Source organism: Nannospalax galili, unplaced genomic scaffold, assembly GCF_000622305.1.
Source record: "Nannospalax galili isolate Female #2095 unplaced genomic scaffold, S.galili_v1.0 scaffold1437, whole genome shotgun sequence".
Classification (NCBI taxonomy): domain Eukaryota; kingdom Metazoa; phylum Chordata; class Mammalia; order Rodentia; family Spalacidae; genus Nannospalax; species Nannospalax galili.
In genome coordinates, this window is record NW_008341050.1 from 2,068,141 (window position 1) to 2,091,266 (window position 23,126).

The 23,126-nt window shown below is 50.1% G+C and overlaps 1 protein-coding gene and 1 non-coding gene across 2 annotated transcripts in view; both read right to left on the reverse strand.

The window, feature by feature from the left end:
• Positions 1 to 23,126, reverse strand: part of Cdh23 (cadherin related 23) — a 426,621-nt gene that overhangs the window by 203,274 nt on the left and 200,221 nt on the right. The window contains exons 10-11 of the mRNA XM_029565149.1: positions 7,817 to 7,929; positions 6,346 to 6,534 (exon numbers count right to left, since the gene is read on the reverse strand). Coding sequence (XP_029421009.1) covers positions 6,346 to 6,534; positions 7,817 to 7,929 — 302 coding nt within the window. The remainder of the gene's footprint in view (positions 1 to 6,345; positions 6,535 to 7,816; positions 7,930 to 23,126) is intronic.
• Positions 21,351 to 21,484, reverse strand: LOC115070978. Its single transcript, XR_003850083.1, has one exon. It is a non-coding gene; the product is annotated as a small nucleolar RNA SNORA76 (small nucleolar RNA).

The following is a 23,126-nucleotide window of genomic DNA, read 5'->3' on the forward strand; positions in this document are numbered from 1 at the left end:
GGCTCTTGTGTGTGTGTGTGTGTGTGTGTGTGTGTGTGTGTGTGTGTGTGTGTGTGTGCGTGTGTGTGTGTGTGTGTGTGCACGCATATGTACATGAATGTGCGTGTATGTGCTTGTGGAGGCTAGAGGTTAATGTCAGATATTTTCTTCAATTACTCTTCCCCTTATTTTTTGAGAGAGGGTCTTTCATTAAGCCTGAAACACACAGACTTGGCTAGGCTGAATGGGTAACAGTGAGTCCCAGGATCCTTCTGTCTCTTCCTCCCCAGCACTGGGATTACAGGTGTGCACTACTGGATCTGGATTTTTTTTAAAAAGATTTATTTTTATTTTATGTGTATGAGTGCTTAGTACATGCATGTCTGTGTACCATGTGTATGTGTGGTGCCCAGAAACCAGAAGAGGGCACCAGATCCTCTGGAACTGGAGTTATAGACTGTTGTGAGCTGCCATGTGGGTGCTGGGAACTGAACTTGAACTCTACCAGAGTAGCTAGTGCTTTTAGTTGCTGAGTCATCGCTCTAGCTCCTTGATCTGGATTTTTCTATGGGTGCTCAGAGTTTGAAGCCATGTCCTCATGCTTGCCTTATAAGCACTTTACCAACTGAGCCATCTCCCCAGCTCAAGATCTGAGATCTTTTTTATTTTTATTTTTTAATTTTTTTAAACTTTAAACGATTTATTTATTTATTTTTATTTTATGTGTATGCATGTATTGCCTGCATGTAAGTAAGTGCACCTATGTCGTGCAATGTCCCCGGAGGTCAGAAGAGGCTGTTAGATCCCCTGGGACTGGAGTTACGGACAGTTGTTAGCTGCCATGTGGGTGCTGGGATTTGAACCCGGGTCTTCTGCAAGAACAACCAGTGTTCTTAACCGCTGAGCCATCTCTCCAGCCCCCAAGATCTGAGGATCTTTAAAATAGCAGAGACTTTCTGTCCCAACCCAAGTAGTGTCCCAGAGGTGGACGGCAGGCATGTATGGACAGGGCTTGCCTGAACTTACCTCTCAAATGAGGAACAAAGCAAAGACACTATATATACCAGGTAAATGTTCTACCTCTGAGCTATACTCCAGCTTCCTGGCATACTTTAAATCACAGACTGTCACTATGATGGTCAATATTGGTTGTCAAATTGATTGGATCTAGACTCACCTAGGAGACACATTTCAGGATATGTCTGTGATAGAGTTTCTAGATTGGGTTAACTGAGGTGTCAGGACCTGCCCTCATCATGGACAGCACATCCCACAAGTCGGGGTCCTGGACTGAATACAAAGTACAAAGTGAGCTGAGTACCAGCATTCAGCTCTCTCTGCTTCCTGACTGCAGATGCAATGTGACCAGCGGCCTCACATTCCTAACACCATGCCTTCCCTGCTATGATGGACTGTCCCCTCCAACTGTGACCCTTCCTCTTATAAGTTGCTTTTGTCATGTATGTTGTTGCATACATGAAAAAGGTAAGTTACTAAGACCAAGATGCGACTCGGGGTCTGCTCATTCTGGGAGGCACTGTCCACTAGACAGCAGAGTTGCACTGTAAGAGTGCCGGAAGCCAGGCTCGGAGGAGCACCCACCCACCCATTCCTGCAATCCTAGCACTTGGGAGGTAGAGGCAGGAGGATTACTGCTTCCAGGAAAGCCTGGGCTATATAGCAAGACCCTGTCTCAAATACAAAAATAAAAACGGAAACAGAAAAAAGAAGGCTGGTTCCAGCTGGTCCTGCACCAGCTCTGGTGCTGGGAAAGGGACAGCTTTCTGTTGGGCACAAGCTGCTATCACTTTCCACTTTCCCCAGCCTAGGGCAGCTGGACGAGTCCCGTAGAAGCACAGGCTTGGTTAGACTACCTCTGGCTGGAATTGGTGAAGCACCTTGGTCTTGCCACGCCCTCTGTTAGTTTGACCCTCCAGAAAGGGATTCCAACATAGCTTCCTGGCATCTATGTAGAAGGGTGGTTGAGGTGAACAGAAGGGGCCAGTCTCCCAAGGAGCCCTCTTGTGTGGTGAGGTGTCAGGCTTTTAGGGACCCCTCAGCTCAGGAAGGTACCTGGGGCAGTAGGTTAGCCCAGAGAGGAAGACTTCAGGATTGCACTGGAGAAATCTCCCAGGGCAGGAAAGGGGTGACTGGGAACCCAGACAGAAGCCCTCCTGGGTTATTTACTGTGGCTCCCTAGAGCTCTGGGGTGTGGGGGTGGGCGTTCAAAATTGTAGGGTGCAGAGGGTGACATTGCCACGACCTTTCATTTGAATCTCAGAGATGAGTCCCCACAGAGGCTGACTTCCACACTTTTGCTTTCAGGGTTTTCCTTTCCTTTCCTTTTCTCCCCCAGAATCTGCATCCCAACCATCTATTTGCATCTCAACTGTCACACAGGACAAAATTGAACTGCTTCTGGCTCCAGCCCACCCCAGTCCTTTCTTCCCAGCCTTCTGTGAGTTTTCTATAGCCAGGCAAAGGTGAAGAAATTACCCTGAAGACTGGCTGATGTGGGGGAGTCCTTGGGAATAAAAAGGGTCTCTTTCCAGCCCATTGGTTTCCAGGCCTGGCCTGGGGGAGCCTCATGTCCAGTGAGAGGCTGTGCAGAATCCTGGATCTGGGATGCTATAGACTCATCTAGTTTTTCTGATAGATTAGCATCCTAAGTAGGAATGCCAACCACCAACCCTCCCACTGAGCTGTTAAACTGTTTTCTGCTTCTCTTTTTGTTTTTGTCATCACCCTCTACTGCCCTGAAATTTAGATGCAGAATCCTGCTGATCAAACCCACTCTGGTCCTGGCCTGCAGACCTTGCATCCTGTGGACCCCACAACCCCTGGACCCGACAGTCTTTGAATCTCACGGTATGACTGGAAGTTGGGGTTCAGGGAGACAGTACACTCACAATCACATGATCACAGTCATGGGGCCATCCAGAGCCTGCCCCTGGGTCCTGCAGAGCCTATGACAAGGGGGCCTGCCCTCTTCATGTGCCCTCTTCCCACCCTACAAATTTGCTGTTTGACTGGCAAGAAGGAAAGCACTTGCCACCAAGCCTGAGGACCCGTGTTTGATCCCCAGGACTCACATGGTGGAAAGAGAGGGCTAACTCCCGCAAGTTGTCCTCTGATCTCCACACATGCGCCTTGACACATGCACACATCCATGAACATACATGCAAACACGAATAAATGTATTTCTTCCACATCAAGCAAATCCATAGTCACCTTGAACCCAGACACAAACCCCAACATGCATGTTCTCAGAAGGGACACAGCAAGGTGGTGTCCCAAAGCCCTCTTCCCCACAGCCACCTGGTTGGGCCCAGAGGTACCTGCCTTTCTCCAGGTTCTGGACACTGTGTGGCCCATGTCACAGCCTATACCTTCTGTCCCTGCCACAGTGTGCCTAAACCCTCAGCCTCTGTCACTGTTGCAGCGTTCTTCCTCAGCACCAGGGCCCTAGCTTTGGGTACTGTTCCCCAGCTACATCTGAGACCCTTAGAATGCGGGGGGTGGCAGGAAAGATGGATACAGGATAGCCATGTCGGTAGCAGGAAGTGATGCTTGCTCCTTGTCCTTGAGGGCTGAGCCCAGCCACATGCAGGGCCCAGTAGAGACTGGAGGGTGGCTGGGTGACCTCAGGGCCTCTGGGCTGCCTCTCCTCATTTGTCCTCTCTGTTTGTCACTAAGCCCTGGAAGAGCAGGATCTTGAGGAGACAGTGCCAGTCCTTCTCCATCAGAGACACAGGTCACCTCTATGGGGAAGCAGTGACGGAACACAGGAAAGGCCACTGTCACTTCAAATGCCACCTGCTACTATGCTAGGTGGGGTGGTCACTAGAGGCAGGTTGGGACCCAACACTCCTCTACAACTCTCACGGCTTATATTCATTGTCAACTTGACAGACTTTAGAATCACCATAGAAACACATCTCTGGGTGTATAAAAGTATTCCCAGAAAGGTCTAACTAAGGAGGAAAGACTCACCCTGAATGTGGGCGGCACCATCCCCTGGGCTGGGAGCCTGGACTGAATATAAAGGAGAACGTGAGCTGAGCATCCCCATTCATCCCTCTGTTGCCTGACTGACACAGTGTGGCCAGCTGCCTCAGGCTCCTGTCACCACCCCTTCCCCAACATGAGGGACCCTCAAACTGAGAGCCAAAATAAACTGTCAGGCATTTTGTTACAGTAATGAGAGAAAAGTAACTGATAAAATATCCCTACAGACACATCAGACAGAAGGGAACCTGTAGAGATCCCCAGGGTGAGGGTGACCTTGGCGACCCCCAGGCAGCTGTGCTGAGCAGTGCTGAGGCTGTCCTCATTGGGGAACTGAACCTTGGGGACAGTGAGGGTAGTCAGGGTCCTTGTGGCAGGTGCTGAGCCAAGCCCTGTACATGCCCCTTTGTCTTCTACCTGGCTCATGTCCTTTGGAGCTGACATGGATTTAGCTGCCTCTCCACACTGCCCAGACTTCAGGCAGTAAGGTGGGGACCTGAGACTAACTCTGGCTGAGTGTCTAGTGGGAAGCAGTCACAGTTCACTCTAGGATGCAGCATAGAGGAGCAGGTCTCACCCTATAACTGCCCCTCACCCCTCATGCAGCCAAGAAGCTGCAGACAGAGTCCTGAAATATCCACTCAGAGCAATCACCCCAGATGGCCCAGTCAGAATCAGTTTATGCCTGGGGGTTAGCCTGGGGTAGAGACTAATAGATACAGTCTTCTTTCTTCTTAAATACCATGTGCATGGGAGGTTCTGAGAGAGTCATTAATTCCTCTAGGCCACAGGATTTAGTAAGCATGGACTTAAACCCATGCCCCTTGGGCACAGAGCCTATGTGCCCCCTAAGATCGGATGCAAGCCACCTGCCTGAGTCCCAGCCCTCCTGCCTGAGTCCGGGCTCTCCTGCTCATCTCTCCACGACACAAACCCTATGGTTGCCTGTGTGGGTCACCACTTGCTTTGCCATCTGATTGCAGTTTCTTGCTTCTGGGCCTCTGTGGGCCATGGCCCATGGCTCCTCTCCCCATGAAGCCCTGTTGATTCTCTAGTCCAGTGCCTGCTCCTTGGCTGACCCTTCACAGCCTATGGTCCCTGCTCCTTGGATGGGTATTTCTTGTTTGTAAGGTGTCACTATTCTTGGGAAACCAGGAATGGGACTTGGCCATGAGGTCTTCATTCACATAGTGTGTATTATATTCACATGGGAGGCATTGCCAGCACTCTGGAGGGTATAGAATGACCCATAGGAGTGTGAGAAAATGCTAGAACTGGTTTTTATACCTGCTTATATATATCTATATCATCTCTCTATTTACTAGCAATCTATCATCTATCATCTATCTATCTATCTATCTATCTATCTATCTATCTATCTATCATCCATCCATCCATCCATCCATCCATCGACCGGGTATGTATTATGTAGCCCAGGCTGGCCTTAAACTTGTTATGAAGCTGAAGATGAACTTGAATTTTTTTTCCCCTTTTTGAAACAGGGTCTCCATGTAGCCCCAGATGGCCTGGAACTTGCTATGTAAACCAGGCTGGCTTTGATCTCACAGAGATTCACCTGCCTCTGCCTCCCAAGTGCTGGGACATGCCCAGTTTATATGGTACTCAGCATTGAACTTGCGCCTTGTGCATGCTAGGCAAGCCCTCTACCAGCTAAACCACACCCAAGCCTATCTCTCTACCTTTTGTAGCTACTTAAAATGTACACAATACCAGTATATTGTGTAAACACATGACTGGCCCCTTGGAATAGGAACCCTGGTTTATACTTTGTTCCCCCAATGAGTGGAATCTAGCTTTAGGTAAACTGTATACACATACATACACACACACACACACACAACACACACACACACACACACAACACACACACACACACATGGGGGGGGTTGCTGACTGTAGCTGGGTTGTGCTGGGAGCAGCCCATAGGAGCCAGGAAGATGAGAGAGGTTGATCTTCATGTGGAAAAGGGGACACTATTATGCCCAAAGGTGGTGTCAGCCTTTATACAGGAGCCTTTAAGCAGGACACACACATCCCAGGCAGGACATGAGGTGATCATTCAGGTATTGAGAGCACACTCCAGGTTTATTTTTGTTTGAAAAAGTGTCTATTTTTAGGTATGTGTTGCTAGGTCTGTCTTAGATCCGTCCAATGGCCACATTCCTCTGAATAAATGGCCTTGTATTGGAAGTGTGCATAAGTATTTTCCAAGGACACAAATGACAACTTAGGGACTACCCCATAGCAGGGGAGGGCACACAGTGATGTCTGTTTCTGCTTTCTGAGGATCTGGTAGCCCAGAGACTCCTGGCACCTCCATGTGCTCTGGTGACTTACCTCATCCTTGTCCACCACCTGGATGAAGAGAGGGAGGGCAAAGCCAACCTGTGCCAGCTCAGTGATGGCCACACTGTACTCAGAGCTGTTGAATTCTGGGGCATTATCATTGATATCGATAACCAGGATGTTGAAGGTAGTGGTGACTGTGGCATCGGATGGGGTTCGGTCATCGTTCAACTCAGTGCCCTGTAGACAGAGGACAGTCATCCAAGGCCACAGCCACAAGAACAGCAGTTACTCACCCAGGACATTCTCAACAGCATGCATCCGTGTGCACTGTCCTACCAAATCCCCACCATAGGCTCAGGAAGAAGGTTTGACCTTCAACACCCCATGTTAAAGATGAGGAAACTGAGGGTCAGAGGGGAAATGACTTCTATGGGGAAGAATGACCTGAGTAGGCCTCAAGTTCAGGCAGTGGGATTCTAGAACCATCAAGAAGATGGACAGGAGGACAGAGAGATGTGGCGCCCACTAAGGGGTATAGGGAAGAGTCTGATCAGTTTATCAGAAATGGAAGCAAGGTCTGTGTTGATGGATCAAGACTAGCCCCCATCATGGGTCCTGGGGGTCTGGGTCTGATACAGGAACAGAAGGGGGGATCTAGATTCTGGGGGTCCAGAACCCATTTTCAAGTTCTGACTCTAATTTTCTACACCAGACCCTCTGAGTAAGACCTGGGAAGTGTCTCCCTTCAGCCTCAGGGGCAGAGGTGCCCAATTCGACTGGGGAGCCCATCTTGCATTTTATATAAATGTGGGACCACAGAGCTCAGGGCCTTTGCGTGAGGTAGTGGTAAGACTGGGCCTAGAGAGCGACATTCTTTCTCCTGAGCAGACCCCCTGGCCTCCTTGGGAGGGAAGCAGGATAAGGAGGAGGTCTGAGAGGGGCTTGGGGCTAGGGAGCTAGGTGCTCATGTTAGGAAGGAGCTGGTGGGCAGTGAGGACCAAAAGGTCCATCCCTGAATCAGGCCAAGGGAGGCCTTCTTAAGGCCAAGGGTGCCATGCCGGGCCAACCTGCATTGCATCTCCCCATGCTGATCCTTCCCTGGTTCCGTCGCCTGCCTTTGTCCTCTCCCCACCCCCACTGATACATGGCTGGGACTTGGCAGGACTTTGTATCCCTCATCTCTTCCAGGATCCATACCCAGAGAACTGGCTTAGTAAGCCACTGGTTTCAATTAAAAATGACCATGAGTGGCAGGTAGCTACAAGGAGCAGCATTTGTAGCTCTTCCATACTCTCTGGGTAGGGATCCTACCCTCTGTCCTGTCCCCTGGAGCCTGCTGTCTCCTAAACTGAGGAATTAACCCTGCAAGGGGAATAAAAGTTCCAGCTGGTACAGGCATCAGTAGTGGGTGTGAAGTGCCAGGCAGACCTGCCCTGATAGCCGCCAGGCCCCTCCTGTGTCCTGTGCCTCAGGCCCCATGGCTATCCAGCAGGTGTGCTGCCTACAGGCCCAGCCTCACCTTCACCGTCAGGATGAAGCCGTGGCTGTACAGGGGATTCTCTCGGTCCAGCAGGCCGTTCAGGGTGAGTGCTCCGCTGATGTAGTCCAGGGCAAAAATGCTGTTGGTATTCCCTGCAAGAGAGAAGCCCAGGGATATGATGGGCTGGCAGGGGGCGATATACAGTTTTGACATGTGCTTCCCTGGAGGAAGACGAACTGACCAGACCCTTAGAGGACACTGGCAAGGGCACTAGTGTCTTGGAATCAGATAGAGCATGGTCCCTCCCCAGGCTCTGTCCAGCCCTCTGTCTGAGCCAGGAATAAAGTCCTGGGGCTCACACATGTTTAACATCTAATACTCATTTTCCTTAAAAAAAACTTTTCTTTTTTTAAGGCAGGGCTTCATGTAGCCCATGCTGGCTTTGAACTCCGTATGTAGCTAAAGATGGTCTCAAATTCTGATCCTCCTGCCTCTAGCTCCTGAGTGCTGGGATTACAGGGCACATCACACCTGGTTTATGCGGTGGTGCTGGGGTTCAAAGCTAGGGCTTTGTGAATGGTAGGTAAGCGCTCTACCAACTAAGCCAGAATTTCAATCGCTAGCCCTCATTTTCCCTTTTAACAAAGCCTTCCAAAGGGAACAGAATCCCGGCAGGACTCAGTAGGCTTGTTGATTTCCTTTGTGCTTATTTTATAAATTATTTATTGTTATTATTATTAGTGTGTGTGTATGCGTGTGTGTGCACATGCATACCATGGCATGCATGTGGAGGTCAGAGGACAACCCTGGGAAGTCAGTTCTCTCCATCTCTATGTGGGTTCTGTGGATTGAACTAGGGTCATTTGGCTGGTGAGGCAAGAGCCTTTGCCCGCTGAGCCATCCCATTGGTCCACTTTGTACTTATTTTTATAGTTTGGTTCTATTCTAATCATCACATCCCGACTTTCAATGGCAATGATTCAAGGGTTGTTTTGTGTTTTTTTTTTAAAGGGACAAATGTGTTAAAACATAATTCAATTTAAAAATAATATTCCAAGTACTAAATTAAAAACACTTATTTAAACTACTTGCAAAAATTATAAAGTGATTCTGATCTCCTGCTGAGGTCCTGCAGCCTCTGTCCTTCCCTTGCAAACCACACCTCCTGCCTCTGAACTCTGTGCTGCACCTTCCCACAGTCTTCCTGGGGTTCCACACATCACAGCGCCCCCTCCTGCTTCCAGTTTCTCAGTGCCTCTCTTCCTCTCCCTCCCCACCTGCTGTCCCCCCACCCCCGACTCCCAGCCATCTTCTCCTGGACCTGCTTCTCTGGTAAGGCCATGGTGACACTCTAGCCATCCCCCTCTGCCCCACAGAAGAGGTCCCTTTTCCTGGGTGGCTTCTCTGTGTGACTGTCACCCATCTGCCCAGACTAAAAACTCCCAAGAGGTTGGGGCTATTTGTAATTGTGTTCTAAAGAACTTGGCCTGCACTGGCAGAGGTTCCAGATGGGTACCCACTCTCTAGGCCTGAGGGAACCTTGTGATGCCCTCCCCCCTTTGTTAAGGCCCTGCTTCAAGACTTGTCTGGGACATCCCAATGCCACTAAGCAGTTAGCTCATTCATTCACTTGCTGGCTCCAGCCATTCATGGATTCTCTATTCCCCAGGGCAGGTCATCCTGTGGCCAGGCTAGAACTTCACGCTGTGGGTACATATGTTAGGAATTCAGACTGTAGCTCCTGCAACCTGGGAAGGAGCCCTGAGACCAGGCTGCTGAGGACACAGCAGAGGACGCTGTCCACAGATGGGCAGGCTGAAGAGGTAAAGCCCCTTGAAAGAGGTGCACTAATACCCTCCTCTCCTTATTCACTGTGTGGTTCTGGGAGACTCACCTAATCCCTCTGACCCTTGGCTTCTTCATCTGAACAGGGATAATACTGGCTTCCACCTTATAGGTCTGTGAGGTTGAAATGAGGGAGTACATTGGCTTGGGGCAGCTCCTGGATTGATGCTGTTGTGAGCTGTGTCTGACGCACAGACAAGAGAGAGTCTAACAGAGATGTGCCCTGATTCCGAGGGAAAGAAGTAAAACCCAGGCTTTCAGCACATGGGGAGCTCAAGGTCCCTGTGGAAGGTGCTGTGTCTTCTTGTTCCTCCCTGTCTCTACTCCAAGGAACCAGCAGAGGAAAGGCCTAGGGGGTAATGTCTTTCTCTAGCTTTAGACCAAAGGACAGGCTTTCCTTGGTCAGTCTATGCTAAACTGTCTGTTTATGTGTTCAGCAGGATAGCGGTCCAGTTCTCCCATCCAGGGGCCAGACTACTGGAGACTGTGGGCCTCTTTCAGGTTTCCTGTGGTTGATATCACTGGCTTTGGAGTCCTCAACCTGAACTTGGGTCTGGGAGTGTACTGCTCCTCCTCCTGCTTGAGGTTTCTCTCACAGTGAGTGTCACCTTCTGCTGGTCGGTATGGCTGTGTATGTGTAAGGACAGGGTTATAAGGAGGCATCCAGGGAGTTGCTTTAGAGAGGACTGCATGTTCTCATTCATTCTCTCACTCTGCAATTACTTTACTCCTGCTGTGTGCCAGGGGCACATTCCCCCAGGGAAGTAACCCTTACTGGGTCCCCATAACACAGCTGCCCAGGCAGGGCTAAGGTGGACGAATAGGGGGCTGGTCCTCTTATGCCCCACTCCCCTCCCCTCACAGGCTCTGGCCTCTCTAGGCCCCATGGATTGCACCCCATCATTCCAGATTTCCATATAAATTTATTCTTTCCAATAAAGGAACCTATGAAATGTTTAACTAAATGTGATCCAATTTTGATCTTTGTGAGATTTCTCCTATAAATCATCCACAAACCAGAAAGCCCCTTGCTGAATGATCTGCTTTAGGTTTGGGCTGGGAAAATGGGGCTATCAACTCTGGCATGCTCAAATGCATCATTCTATCCAGCACCTAACCCCTGTTTCATGATCACACTGCCCACCCAATCCAGAACCTCTTCTCCTGCCCTCCCCCACCTGGGTACCTTCTCCAACAAGCCAGCTGGCAAATACCCTAACTGGTATATACCCAAACAGATTTGGGGACCCTCCCAAACACACACACACACACACACACACACACACACACACACACAATTTTAGCAGCTCTGCATGATTAACTTCCAAACTCCCCAGATCGGCAGGCAAGACAGGCTACACCAAAGGAGCTGCCAACACTGCCTGAGTGAGGCGCTGACTTGGATGCTGCTACTATCTCCATGGCAACCACAGTACTTGCTGGGATGCTCTGAGGGTTTGGGCATTGGCTTGAAGTAAGCCCTGTGCTGAGAAGGTCAAGGGTGTGTCTCACTCAAAAATCACTGACCAGCACATTCACTTCTTCCTTCTAGTTTGGGACCATGGGCAAAGAACAGAATACCTACAAGGATCAGCCTACAGTCTACAGCAACGAATGACCTTCACCGTATCCTCACAGTATTGACAGAAGAGATGCTCAAGGGACTAAGGCCCCAGAGCAAAGCAAAACGGGGTGGGGGGGGGGAGCTACAGTCTTTGGCCCTCTATGTGTTAAACACAGTGTACCATTCAGTTGAACACTTGCCCTGTACCAGGCATTATCTGCACAATCATTCCATCTTTGTCACAGTCAACCCATGAGAAGATGCCATATAGTCTGAAAAAGGAAGGACCTGAGCTCAGGTGTGAAATATCTTGCCCAAAGAGGTCACACGACCAGCCTGGACATACATGTATACCTCTATCTCACCCCAATGCATTTGCCCTTCGCACGTTTGCACCACCTCACACACAACCCTGTGTGATGATGCAAAGACAGATGGTGAGGTTAGGAGGTAGTCCTTACCATTCAGAGAGTAAGCTGTCCAGAAGCTGATTTCAGGAGTCCCAGTGGGCAAAAGACCTGGATGGACATTTCCCAAAGGATGATATACAAATGGCACCAGGTGCATGGCCAAGTGACCAGCACTGCAGATCATTGGGGAATGCAGGCACATCCCAGCCAGCTGCCACCTCACTCCAGTTAGAGTGACGATTACCAAAAGGAGACAATGCCAAAGTGGTGGTGTAGATGTGGGGAGAAGGGTGTCCCTCCACTGCTGTGGGGGGCATAGACCAGCAAAGCCATGATGGAAGACAGTAGTGGAGTCCCCCCAAAAGCCAGAAACAGAACTCCTAGTAACGCACTAGTTACTGTTTTCCTGAAGGAAAACAGGATTGTGTCCAAGAGAATTCTGCATTTCTACACCCAGTAACGCACCTTTCTCAACAGCCAGGGCATGGAGTCGGCCTAAATGTCTATCAACAGATGCCTGGATGAAGAAAATATGGTATGCATATATGATGGAATACTACTCAGCCATAAAAGAGATAAAATCCTGCCACTTCCAATAATATGGATGGACCTGGAGGGCACTGTATCAAGTGAAATCAGTCAGGCATAGGAAGTGTGACCGCACTCATGGAACCTAGAAAAGTCCATCTCATAGTCCAGAGTAGAACAGAGATTACCAGAGAGGGGAAGGTTGAGGGGCAGGGAGCACAGGGAGAGGCTGGTCAGTGGGACAAAAAAGAACTGGGGAGAACAGATCACAGTGTTTCACTGCTCAGCAGTGGCTGCCGTTAACTACCACAACAGTAACAAAGCGTGGCACATTTCAAAGGAGCCAGGGGAGGGGAGCACCAATATTTTTATCACAAAGGAATAGCAAACATTTGAGGTGATGTATATCCTAATTTTTCTTGATTTGATGACCCTTACATGGGGTATGTGTATTGAAAAAAACCACATTGTACCCCATAAATATGTGTAATTGTTATGTATCCATTAAAAAATACAGGGAATTCGGGCTGGAGAGATGGCTCAGCAGTTAAGAGCACTGCCTGCCCTTGCAGAAGACTGGGGTTTGATTTCCAGCACCCACACAACAGCTAACAATTGTCCATAATTCCAGTTCCAGGGGGATCCAATGCCGTCTTCTGACCTCCGCAGGCACTGTACAACATGGGTGCACTTACATACATGCAAGCAATACACCCATATACAAAAAAAAGAAATAAAATATTTTTTAAAAATAAGGGAAATTCTAGATTTAAAAAAAATGATTTTCTGAATAGTTCCAGCTGAAATCTTTCATGCTATGACAGAGTTTTACATAGAGGCAGAAGGTGTTCATGCCAGTGCCTTCCAGGTTGTGGGAGAAAGGACCAAGGTGGGCCTTAGAGAGTGTGGTAGACTTCAGGTACTGGGGACTGTGGCCTGGGCAGGGCTGGTCTCCATGGCCCCACTGGGGACAAGCATGGGTATTTAGGAGAAAGCCAGAGTCAATAGCAATGGTCAGAAATATATAGGTGGACAGCCAGCCTCAATTACCCTGAGGCAGAAGGCAGTGACTCTGAGAAATATATCAGATGTGCAGAGGGACTTGGGAAGGTAAGACTCCCACAAAAGCCACTGACGGGGTCTTCAGGGGCCCCCAGAGTGCAATTTTAAGATAAAGGAAGGTGGGACAGAGAACTGGGATAGTCAGAGCCTCAGGGTGTGAAAGCCAATAGAGAGGCGGAAAGCCCACTAGAGGGAGCAGTGGAGTCAAACAGGGGCCTCACTGGGTTGTAGAGGGGAGGAATAGAAAGGGAGGGTGAGGCTGCAGGGGGGCAGGCAGAGGGCAGGTTTGGAGTGACGGTCTCCAGCAACACCCTGCAGGGGAGCAACCCCCCCCCCGCCCATTCCTCCCAGGCTGGTAGGCTTTCCCCCTTTCCGCCCCATGCCTGCCTGCTGCCAGATCTCCATCACGTCCATATCCTGTCCTACCTCTTGTTATCTCACAGGCGGCATCTTGACCCATGCTGCAGAGTCTGGGCAGAAAGCAGTTTACTGAGAGGCTGAGGTCACTCCCTCTGCTCCAAGTTACAGATAAAGCCAAGGCCCCCACCTTGCCTGAGTCTGGCCAGCCCAATCTCCAGAGTCAACATGGCCTGAGACAGGAAACCAATCCTTACCCCTGACCAGAGGCTCTGAACCCCAGAGGCCTTGGATGGCATACTCAGAACTCTCTAGGCACTACCCTGTGTATTGGGGTATCCCTGCTTCTTGAAGCCCAACAGAAAGATCTTAAGGGTAAATGTTGGGGTGTCATGTTTCATCTACTGGGGTCCCCAGAGCCACTCTTTCCACATTTGTTAGTTGGCCTGACATCAGCTTCCTTCTTCAGCAGTGTTCAGAAAACATGGGGACCAATGTCCGGAATGTGGGGTGTCTCTAGAGCCCAGCCCTTGGCGGGGCCTTGGGGCAGAAAAAGGAAAAGCTGTGATTTGTGACTGGATCACCACCCACTGGCCTGAGTGTGCACCCACCAGGGGCTGGATGAGTCAGTTGTGGTGATGGCCACTCCCTGCCTCTATCCTGGGTCCCTGGCCTACGTAAGTCTGGCAGGAAGCATTTCCCCAGGGAACTGAGCAGAGCAGGGACCTACTCTCTCCTCCCTCAATCTTCTGTGCCCCTATCTGTCTCATGGACAGTAAGGTGGAACTCACCTGCTGAACATTCACCTATAGGATGAAGAAAAGACCAAGGTGCCAATGGATAGCTGTTCTCTGATAACTCTCCTAAGCATGTGTGAGCACCAAGTGTGACCATTCGGGACAGTACCTAATGTGGTACCTGGCACATAGCGTCAGGGAGAGCAGCCCTGGCGAGTTCCAGTAAGAGCCCACCTCAACAGGGCTATATGGGACTCTGTCCACCATGACCACTTCCTGCCCAGTTCTTACTTCGTGCAGAGTGTGTTATGTGTACTCCTTTCCCAGTACCTGCTTAGTAGCCCTTGGAATTAAGTATGCCTGTCTCCATTTTACAGATGTGGAAACTAAGGCACAGAGAAAGGAAAGTGATAGTCACTAATTTATCTGGGTAGTAAGGGGTGGGTCAAGGAACTAAATTGCTCCCATCAGGCCAAAGAGGCCTGGTTTTATTCTAGGCTCTCAGGGGGACTCTCTGTTCTGCCCTGTCAGGTTCAGTCACTAAGCAGTCATGTGGCGGCCATGGTCCTTGGTTCCTAGGCTGCCTGGCCTGCAGGCTCCTTGCTGCCCACTGGAGCCCTAGCGTTCTGGCTGCTATAGAATGTTATCACTATATAATGAAAACTGCAGGTCCACCTGAGACATGAGCTTTGGGCAAGATAGCTTATGAATTAAAAATTGATATTCAGCTGCCTGCTGACAAAAGGGGCCCGTGTCCTGTGTGGCACCTGGGCTGGGCAGCATTTAACAACTCCGTGACTAACATATGGCAACCAGCGGTGTGGGTTACCCTGGCTGTGAGCCTGAGAGGGGACCAGCAGAGATCTTGCCGTCCCTCCCACAGGGCCTGGGTGGAAGTAGACGCATCCCCTTCCCAGAGCCTTCCCAGAAGTCATCTGGAATTGGATCCTTGTGGGTCTTGGGGGAGGTAGCTTATCTACAGTTAGGCCCCAGCTCAAATGCCACTTCATAGTGAAGCCCCCTCCCCCACTTCACGTCCTTGCCCCATCACTATTCCGTCCTCCTCTTACTGCTTTCAAAGTGCTTCTTTATGAATCTCTTTTTTCTTCTCTTTGTGAGTTTTTTCACCTCAGTCTCAGTGTGTAGCCCTTACTGGATTTGAACTTGTAGTCCTCTTCCACAGCCTCCTGTAAGCTGGGATTACAGGTGTGCATCATCATACCTGGCTCAATAAATGCTTTTAGAATGAATAAATGAATGAATGGGCTGTAGCAAGGATGTCTGAGGCGAATGCAAGAGGCTGCAGCGCATAGGACACTAGGGTGACTCACGTGTCTCAATCAGCCGCTTTTGTCAGGACCCTCATGCCCTCCTGATGTTGCTGTGGCTTAAGCTGAGCCAAATCTGCTAATTACAGCTAGCTCTGACCACTCAGGGAGAGCCAGCCCTGAGCCACTGTGTAGGCACAAGGTCTTCCTTGCCTCTCACTGGGGACTGCTTTCAGCAGTTCCAGTGACCCAACAATATTCACTTCCCTGATGAGACTATGCACCCCACATTCATTTATTCGCTAACAGCTCCACTAAAGAAGTTTTAGCCGGAGCAGCCCAGGGAAGCCCAGCCTAGCCTGTCAGGACTGCGAGGGTCAACCGCGCTCCTTCACCCATACTGTCTGGCTCCCTGTGAACTGGGGTTTTAGAGATACAGCCCACCTCCTCAGAGGACACCTGAGTGGGGACCCCTGTGATGTCACCAGGCACTGTGGTTGAAATCAGAATCTCCTCTTCTCTGTACAATCAAGAGAACATCCAAGGAGACTGATCGTAGACACACTTACAAACACAGTCACCAGATATTTGACACTGTAAGAAAAACCTAGACCAACCTGTGTCCAGTGAGAGGGGATTGGTTAAATATGACATAAAATTTGGTTAGTTGCTCAAAGCTGAAGAAGTTTCTGACTTGAAAAGATGGGGCTAGGACATAAGAAAAAGGGACTCACAACACATAGTGCTGTGAGATGTCTGTTTAAAGAATATATGTGTAGAAAAGGAACAGAATTCTAACACATTAACACCCCTCATCTCTGGGGGGCCTGTGTTGGGCGGGGCCTGGGCACCACTAACCTGAGGTGGAGGGGACTATCCTGTGCTTGTAGGATGCTCCCAGGAGCCCTAACTCCACCCCCTGGACAGCACCCTTCTCAGATGTAACAGTCACCAAGACAGATGCCCACAAAATTCCCCCTTTTGGGAACTGTAGATTCAGAGTCACTTTAATGTTTTTCCTCTTGACTTATATGATTGACATTTGCCTTAAAAAAAGAAAGTCAATCAATATGAGTTTCTTTGACAGTAATCTCCAAAGTTTGGCCACTAAACCCAGCTGCTGGTTCACAGCTTGAGTGTAAACAAGGCCATTGAATTCTATACTATAGAAAGGCACATTTTTAAATAATCTGTGTACTACACTGCTGAATGAAAAGTCCCTCCTGTTTGATGGTGTGTGCCTCCGGGGGGCTTTGCAGATTGACTTCTGTTACTATACTGGTCACAGTTTCTGAGTTTGATACTGAGGGCATGGGTAGTCCTGCCTTAGCCTGGGCTCCATCACCAGGGTGAAGGGGAGAAGGCAAGGCCTTTGCCTTTATATGGCTCCCAGAGGATGGATTCACACAGAGGAAGTGGGACTGGGCCTGCCAAGGGCCACTGCTGGGCCTGGGGGACAGGGAGCTCCTGTAACAGGTTGGGGACAGAGTTAATATAGCAGAGAGCCAAATGTCTCCTGGGGAGCCAAGCAGGAGCAAAGGGGGATGGGTATCAGTACTTCCCAGGGGAGCTAGGAGGGTGGAGGATGCCAAGAGAGGCCGACACCAGCAGGCAGCAGCTGTGAACACTAGGTATGTGGTCTGGCTCATATCTGATGACAGTGGGCAGTAAGAAATCCTCGATTAGCTGGGGTGGGGTGGTGTCCCAGGCGGGAAGTAGGAGGGCCTGCAAGAGATGACAGGGACCGGCGACATGAGGGAAAAAGGGGCATTAATGAGTGACAGAGTGTGTCACTGGCCCACGTGTGCCTGGCAAGGTTCTAAGCACTGTATGTGTATCAGTCAACCACATTTTACAGATACTCCAGATGGGGTGGCATTGTCACACGCCCCCATCATCATGACTGTCATGCTTGTGGTACAGAGTGAACAGGTGACTTACTGAAGTCACATGTGGGCAAAGAGCAGAGCTGGGACTCAAGGCTACATGGGGCACAATTTTGTCTCTTCGTCATATGTGCTGACTCACGACAAAGAGCTCTGTGTGTTTGTTCCCACAATCCATCTGACTAGATTGTCAGTGTGCCCCATCAGACTAGCATGACCACTCAGTTTATCAGATAAGGAAACTGAGGCTCACTCAGGTGATGTAACACATCAAGGACATGTGACCAATGGACACACTGGGATTAAAACCTGGTCTCTTGGAGCCCAAACAGTCTCATGGGCTACCAAGGCGAGGTTTTCCTGTGTGGGACAATCCTCACTTGGAGGAGGAAGTTGTGGGAGCTGCAGGGACTCACTGGTCCCCTTTTCCCTTTGGGCCCAGTGCAGGTGTGCAGAATGCCCCTGTCACCCTCAGCTGGGGCTCCTCCTGGGGCTGTGGTGGGAGACAGGCCCCCCAGAGGCTGTGCGCTCAGCTAGCTGCAGGCCCACATAACTCTGGCAGCTCGGTGCTAGGACAGGTTGGGCCTCAGGGAGATTTACAGCTCAGATAAAGCCATCTCAGGCCTCGCATAAGCAGCACTTGCTATTTGATGATCTGAAAGGCCTTGTCCCAGAGGGAGACGGGGAGTGCGAAGGAAGGAGGAGGGGAGACGCTTAGGAAATTAAAGGGGACAGACAACAGATACCCAAGGAGAGGAGGCCCTAGAAGGGGACACACTGTCTGTCATCCCCAGTGGCATGTCCCCAGTCCTCCAGTGCCTCACTGAGTATGTAATGGGGACATGGGAAAACCATGATGACAGCCTTGGGGAAAGGGCTTCTAGGAGAATGTGGGTGCCAGAGACCACCTTCCACATCCTTTGTGTATGGGTAAAGGCGGGGTGGGTATCACCCCCAGGATACCCATTACCTGATTCAGAAGATGCTCTTAATCCCCCAGGAAGGGATAGGCACAAGTATGAAACCAGCTGAAGCACTTTAAGGGACTGGATGTGAGCTTGGAGGTTCAAGTCAGGTTTTCTGGCTTGTGGGCCTCTTTGAGCTTCTGTTTCTTCATTGAGAGTAGGTGGGTGGTGGTTCAATGACAAGATATCTAACACACTTTGAATACTGTGAGATGTTGAGCCCAAGTCAGGTATGCATGGAGGATGGCAAGCAGGTACCCTGGGCATGAGAAACTTTGCAACAGCCAGAACTGGATGCTGTTAGATTGTGACACAGGGGTTGCCATGCTAGTTAGAGGTGCACTCTAAGGTGTATAGGACTAGGAAACATGTGCCTCTTCCCTTTCCTTCCTACCCTGTTTCCCAGAGCCTTGTCATTCAGTCCATTCCCTGCTGTTCTCAGGACCATACATAGCCAGTTCTGGCATACAGAGGCGAGAGTTCAAATCTCAACACCACCCTTCCTAGGCACTTGGCTCTGCACAAGTGATGTGCTGTTTTCTAACTTGCTAAATAGGGCGGGTGTCACACTGTTGCCCACTGCCTGGGTGACTGAAAGTCAGAGTTGGCACAGTGCAGTGGCTACCTGTCTTACTGAGCCTTTTCCGCAAGAAAGAGATGGGGGCTGGGCCCCTAGGCCATATGCCCTTGCCTCCCACAGGATGGCTACAAGTTCTATAGTAAATGACTTTCAAATCTGCTGAAGGAGAATCCATCCACACACCTTGAGCTGGGTAATTTATGAATCAAATTGTGCTCTGTCAGGGCCCCGTGGCCCAGAAATAGATGTGGTCGGACGAGGTTCAGGGAGCCAGCTTCAGAAACAGTTATCTTCATAGACTGAGGCCACCAGCGGCCAGAGGCTGACCTTGAGGGGCTTTAAGGGGCTTCAGAGCCTCCTCAGCCTGGGCCCTGCTTGAGGCCTGAAGGGAGGAAAAGAGGTCTGCCTGGGGCTCAGAGGACAGCTGGTGACCCTGGGCAAGTCACTAGATTTCTCTCAGGACCCTCCTCTATTGTAAAAGAGGGGCTTTTCAGTGGCAGGGGTCATTCAGTAAATTCTCTCTCTCTCTCTCTCTCTCTCTCTCTCTCTCTCTCTCTCAAAAACCCACCCTCTTCCTCCCCCCCTCATCAGAAGACCAGTATGCTGGCACCCAATAATCTCAAGTATACCAGGAGCACCCCCCGCCCCCAGGACTCTTCTGGTTCTAACCTGTCATGGTGGGTTCCAGCACTCAAGAACCCACAGGGCCTGTCTTCATGCTGCCCATCCCCACTAGGACCAGGAAACCCTGGCCAGGTGAGTGAGGCACCTGAGGGTCAGAGGATCAACATGGCCACAGCAGGATCTAATCTTCTGAAAAGGGCTGATGTTGTGATAGCTGGGACCACGGTTCAAAACCCAACATCAGTCCTCACTAGCTCTGTGACTGTGGGTCAGTGACCTACTGTCTATGGGCTTCAGTTTCCTTGAATGTTGAAGAGGAAGGCCAATTCTTATCTCCTGGGACTAATGGGAGGATTAGAATGGGTAATACAGCTGGCCAGCTCAGCACAGCATGCAGCACAGAGGAAATTTCCAATACATGTTGACCATTATTTTAAGTTACTTAGGAGAAGGAAGGAAATGACACACTGTGTTGATTAATCATTGGTGAAGGAAACTTCCTGCTTCATATGTTTTTCTGGAGAGCTGAGATTTGAACCCAGAGCCTTTGCTGCAAAGGCCGCATTCCTCCTATTTCTCCAGGAGATGCTGCTTCTCAGATCTGAACCAGAAGGAACACAGATTGGGCTAGGTCCCATTTCCTGATGTGTGTGTGTGTGTGTGTGTGTGTGTGTGTGTGTGTGTGCCTGAGTGCACATGCATGTGTGTTCTGGATCTGGTTAGTGACTCACAGCATAACATCAAAGGGAACACTTATGGCCCAGAATGACGGAGGGAAAAACAGCACATTGAGTGACGTCCAGACCCACCCAGCAATGGGATAAACATCAAAGGTCTTGGGTTCTTCTAATGATGAGTCAGAATCTTTATACTAACAAGAAAAGATGAATTTGTCCTCCAGGAGGAGCCCCTGTCTAAAATCAGGAAGGCTGGGGGTTCCCCAGAACTCAGACACTGGGAAGCTTAGGTAAAGCCAGCCATGTAAAAATCCTGGGGTCAGGGTTAGGGAATGCTGAGCAGGTGCATTCACTGCAGGACTTGTCAGAACCTTGAGTGAGCTGACAGGTGTTTCTATAAGGTCACGAGGAGTCAATGTTTTTCCAACTTAACAGGCCACAGAATCTTTGGGCAAGTCTAGACCCTTTCAGCCTGGGAAGTTCGCTGAACAGACTGAAGACATAAGGGGCTGTTCCTACAACCCCACTCTAGATGGGTGTCTGAGCACCTTACATCCACATGTGTAAGAGGTAGCAACAGATGGGCATTTAGTGTCCAGACTTTTTGCAGATCAGATGTGGGAAGTAACTTGGTCAGAGCCCCACAGCAAAACAGAAGCTGAGCTGGGCTGATGTGGGTAGGTCTCAGTGCAGTTCAAGTTTGAGTGTCTGGCCAGGCTGTGAGTCATGTGTGATTTCCAGACTTGGGATGAGTCCTCTGGAAATTTTGGGGACCCCCCCCCCGACACAGAAAAATGTTTTCTCATAGAAACTTCCAAGAATGGAAACATATAAAGGCAAGAACAGTGAAGCCCTATGAGCCTACTGCGTTAGTGTCCATGATTACCAGTCTTACTTATTTTAAAGTTCCCCACCACTAAATTTATTTATTTATTTATTATTTTATTTATTTATTATTTTATTTTATTTTATTTTATTATTATTTTTTTTTTGCAGGCATTGGCTACCCCCAGGCCGCTCGAGTCTTGGGTGCCTGGCATGGAAACTACCTGCCCTGGACCCGCCCGTGCCCCTGTAGCTGGTGGTTAAAAGGGCCACCAGTGATGGGCAGGCGGCCCCAGTTATGCACGAGCAATGTGCTATGGCGCTGCAGCTTAACCCCCCGGCACCATGAGGAGGCACGGCGGGGGCTCAAAGGCAGTGTGTTACCACTGAATTTTTTAATGGTGTAATCAGACCAAATTCCAGTTCATCATTATTATTATATTTTTGAAACATTGTCTCATATAGTCTGGGCTGGTCCCAAACTCAATATGTAGCCAAGAACTCTTGTGCTCCTTGTGCCTCTACCTCTTTTGTGCTGGGATTATAGGTGTGCAAAACCACACCTATTTTATGTGGTACTGGGGATCAAACCTGGGGCTTCATGCATGCTAGGCAAGCACTCTACCAACTGAGCTACATACTGACCCCTCATCTTTGATACTATAGATGAAGTATCAAAACCAAAATGCAAGCAGTCACAACACCCTACCACTCAGAGTGGGTGACTCCTCCCTGTGCCCTTAGATAGGGTCCCTGTTCATGGCAGGGTCCATGTGAGTGTCATAGCTTCCCTCTCAGTTCCTAGAGAAGACCTCGGAGCACAGACTCACACAAACAAAGCAGATCTTCAACACTTGCCATATTTCATTGCTTAAAGAACCGAAGAGTGAAAAAGAATCGGAAGTCAGCCTGGCACTGTCTGCACGTCACCAGTGGCGCATAGGAGGGCATCTCAGGGCATTTAATATTCTACATTCCCCACTGAGTTCAGCCTGCTGTGATGAGCATGGGGCAGGGGGCCCTGGGCTTGACTAGATGGCATAAGGGGACAGCACTTGGTCTTAGCAGCTCTGACCCTCATCCTGCCTGTGGTTGCCTTGGATCTAGATGTCACATGATGTCCCAAGCCCCTGGCCCAGTGCCTCAGGCCAAAGAGACGTTTGGAGAATGCTTGATGAATGAGACCAGCCAGACAGGGAGGGACGGGTGTCCCAAGATGCTCCCACCCCTGGCTCGTTCATCTCTTGGTGGATAACTTCTGCTGAGCCAGCAGAAACTGGTCCAGTGAGCAGTCCTTCTATTTTTGGTGGGGGATGAGCCTCACCAGCCAAAACCAGAATCTTCCCAAAGTCTCTGGTCACTCGACAAAGAAGGGCCTGGGGACAGAGTTCAAGGCCTGGGGTCCTTCCCAATGCCAGGGGCTCCAGCCTGCCTCCTTCTTTTGGTGTGGGCTACAGAGCCTGGCTTCTTGTCAGGAGGGCAGTTCTCTGAACAACTCCTTAGCATGGGGCCCAAGAGCACCCCACTATAAGCTTTGTGAATAGACACCCCTGGAGGGGAAGGGGCTCAAAGGCTACTGCTGGGAACAGACGGCATCTTTGGGTTGCTTTGTAAGCCCTAGACTTACTGCCCACAGAAAAGAGGCAGTCTGCACCTGGCTTGCCTAGGAAACTTTGGCAGAGTCCAACCCCATGTTACACCAGCCAAGGGAGGTAGGTGAGGCAGCTGGGCTCTACAGCTCCTCCATACACTTCTGCCTGGACACAGCACCCAGTCAGGACAGTGCCAGCTGTGGCAGCCCTGTTTGTGGAAGTTGGAAGATGACTTGTGGTTCAATTACCAGGGGCTGGCTTAGGGCCAAAGGAAAGAGTCAGCTCTATTTACCATGCATGGCCTGGGTGATAGGGCCGCCAAGTTGTGGAGGGTTACACTGGTGCCTGCCTGCTGGCATGCCTGTTGCCCTTGTGCTCACTCTGCACACTGAGGTACAGCACCCTTTGGTGCTGCCTACTACCCCCACC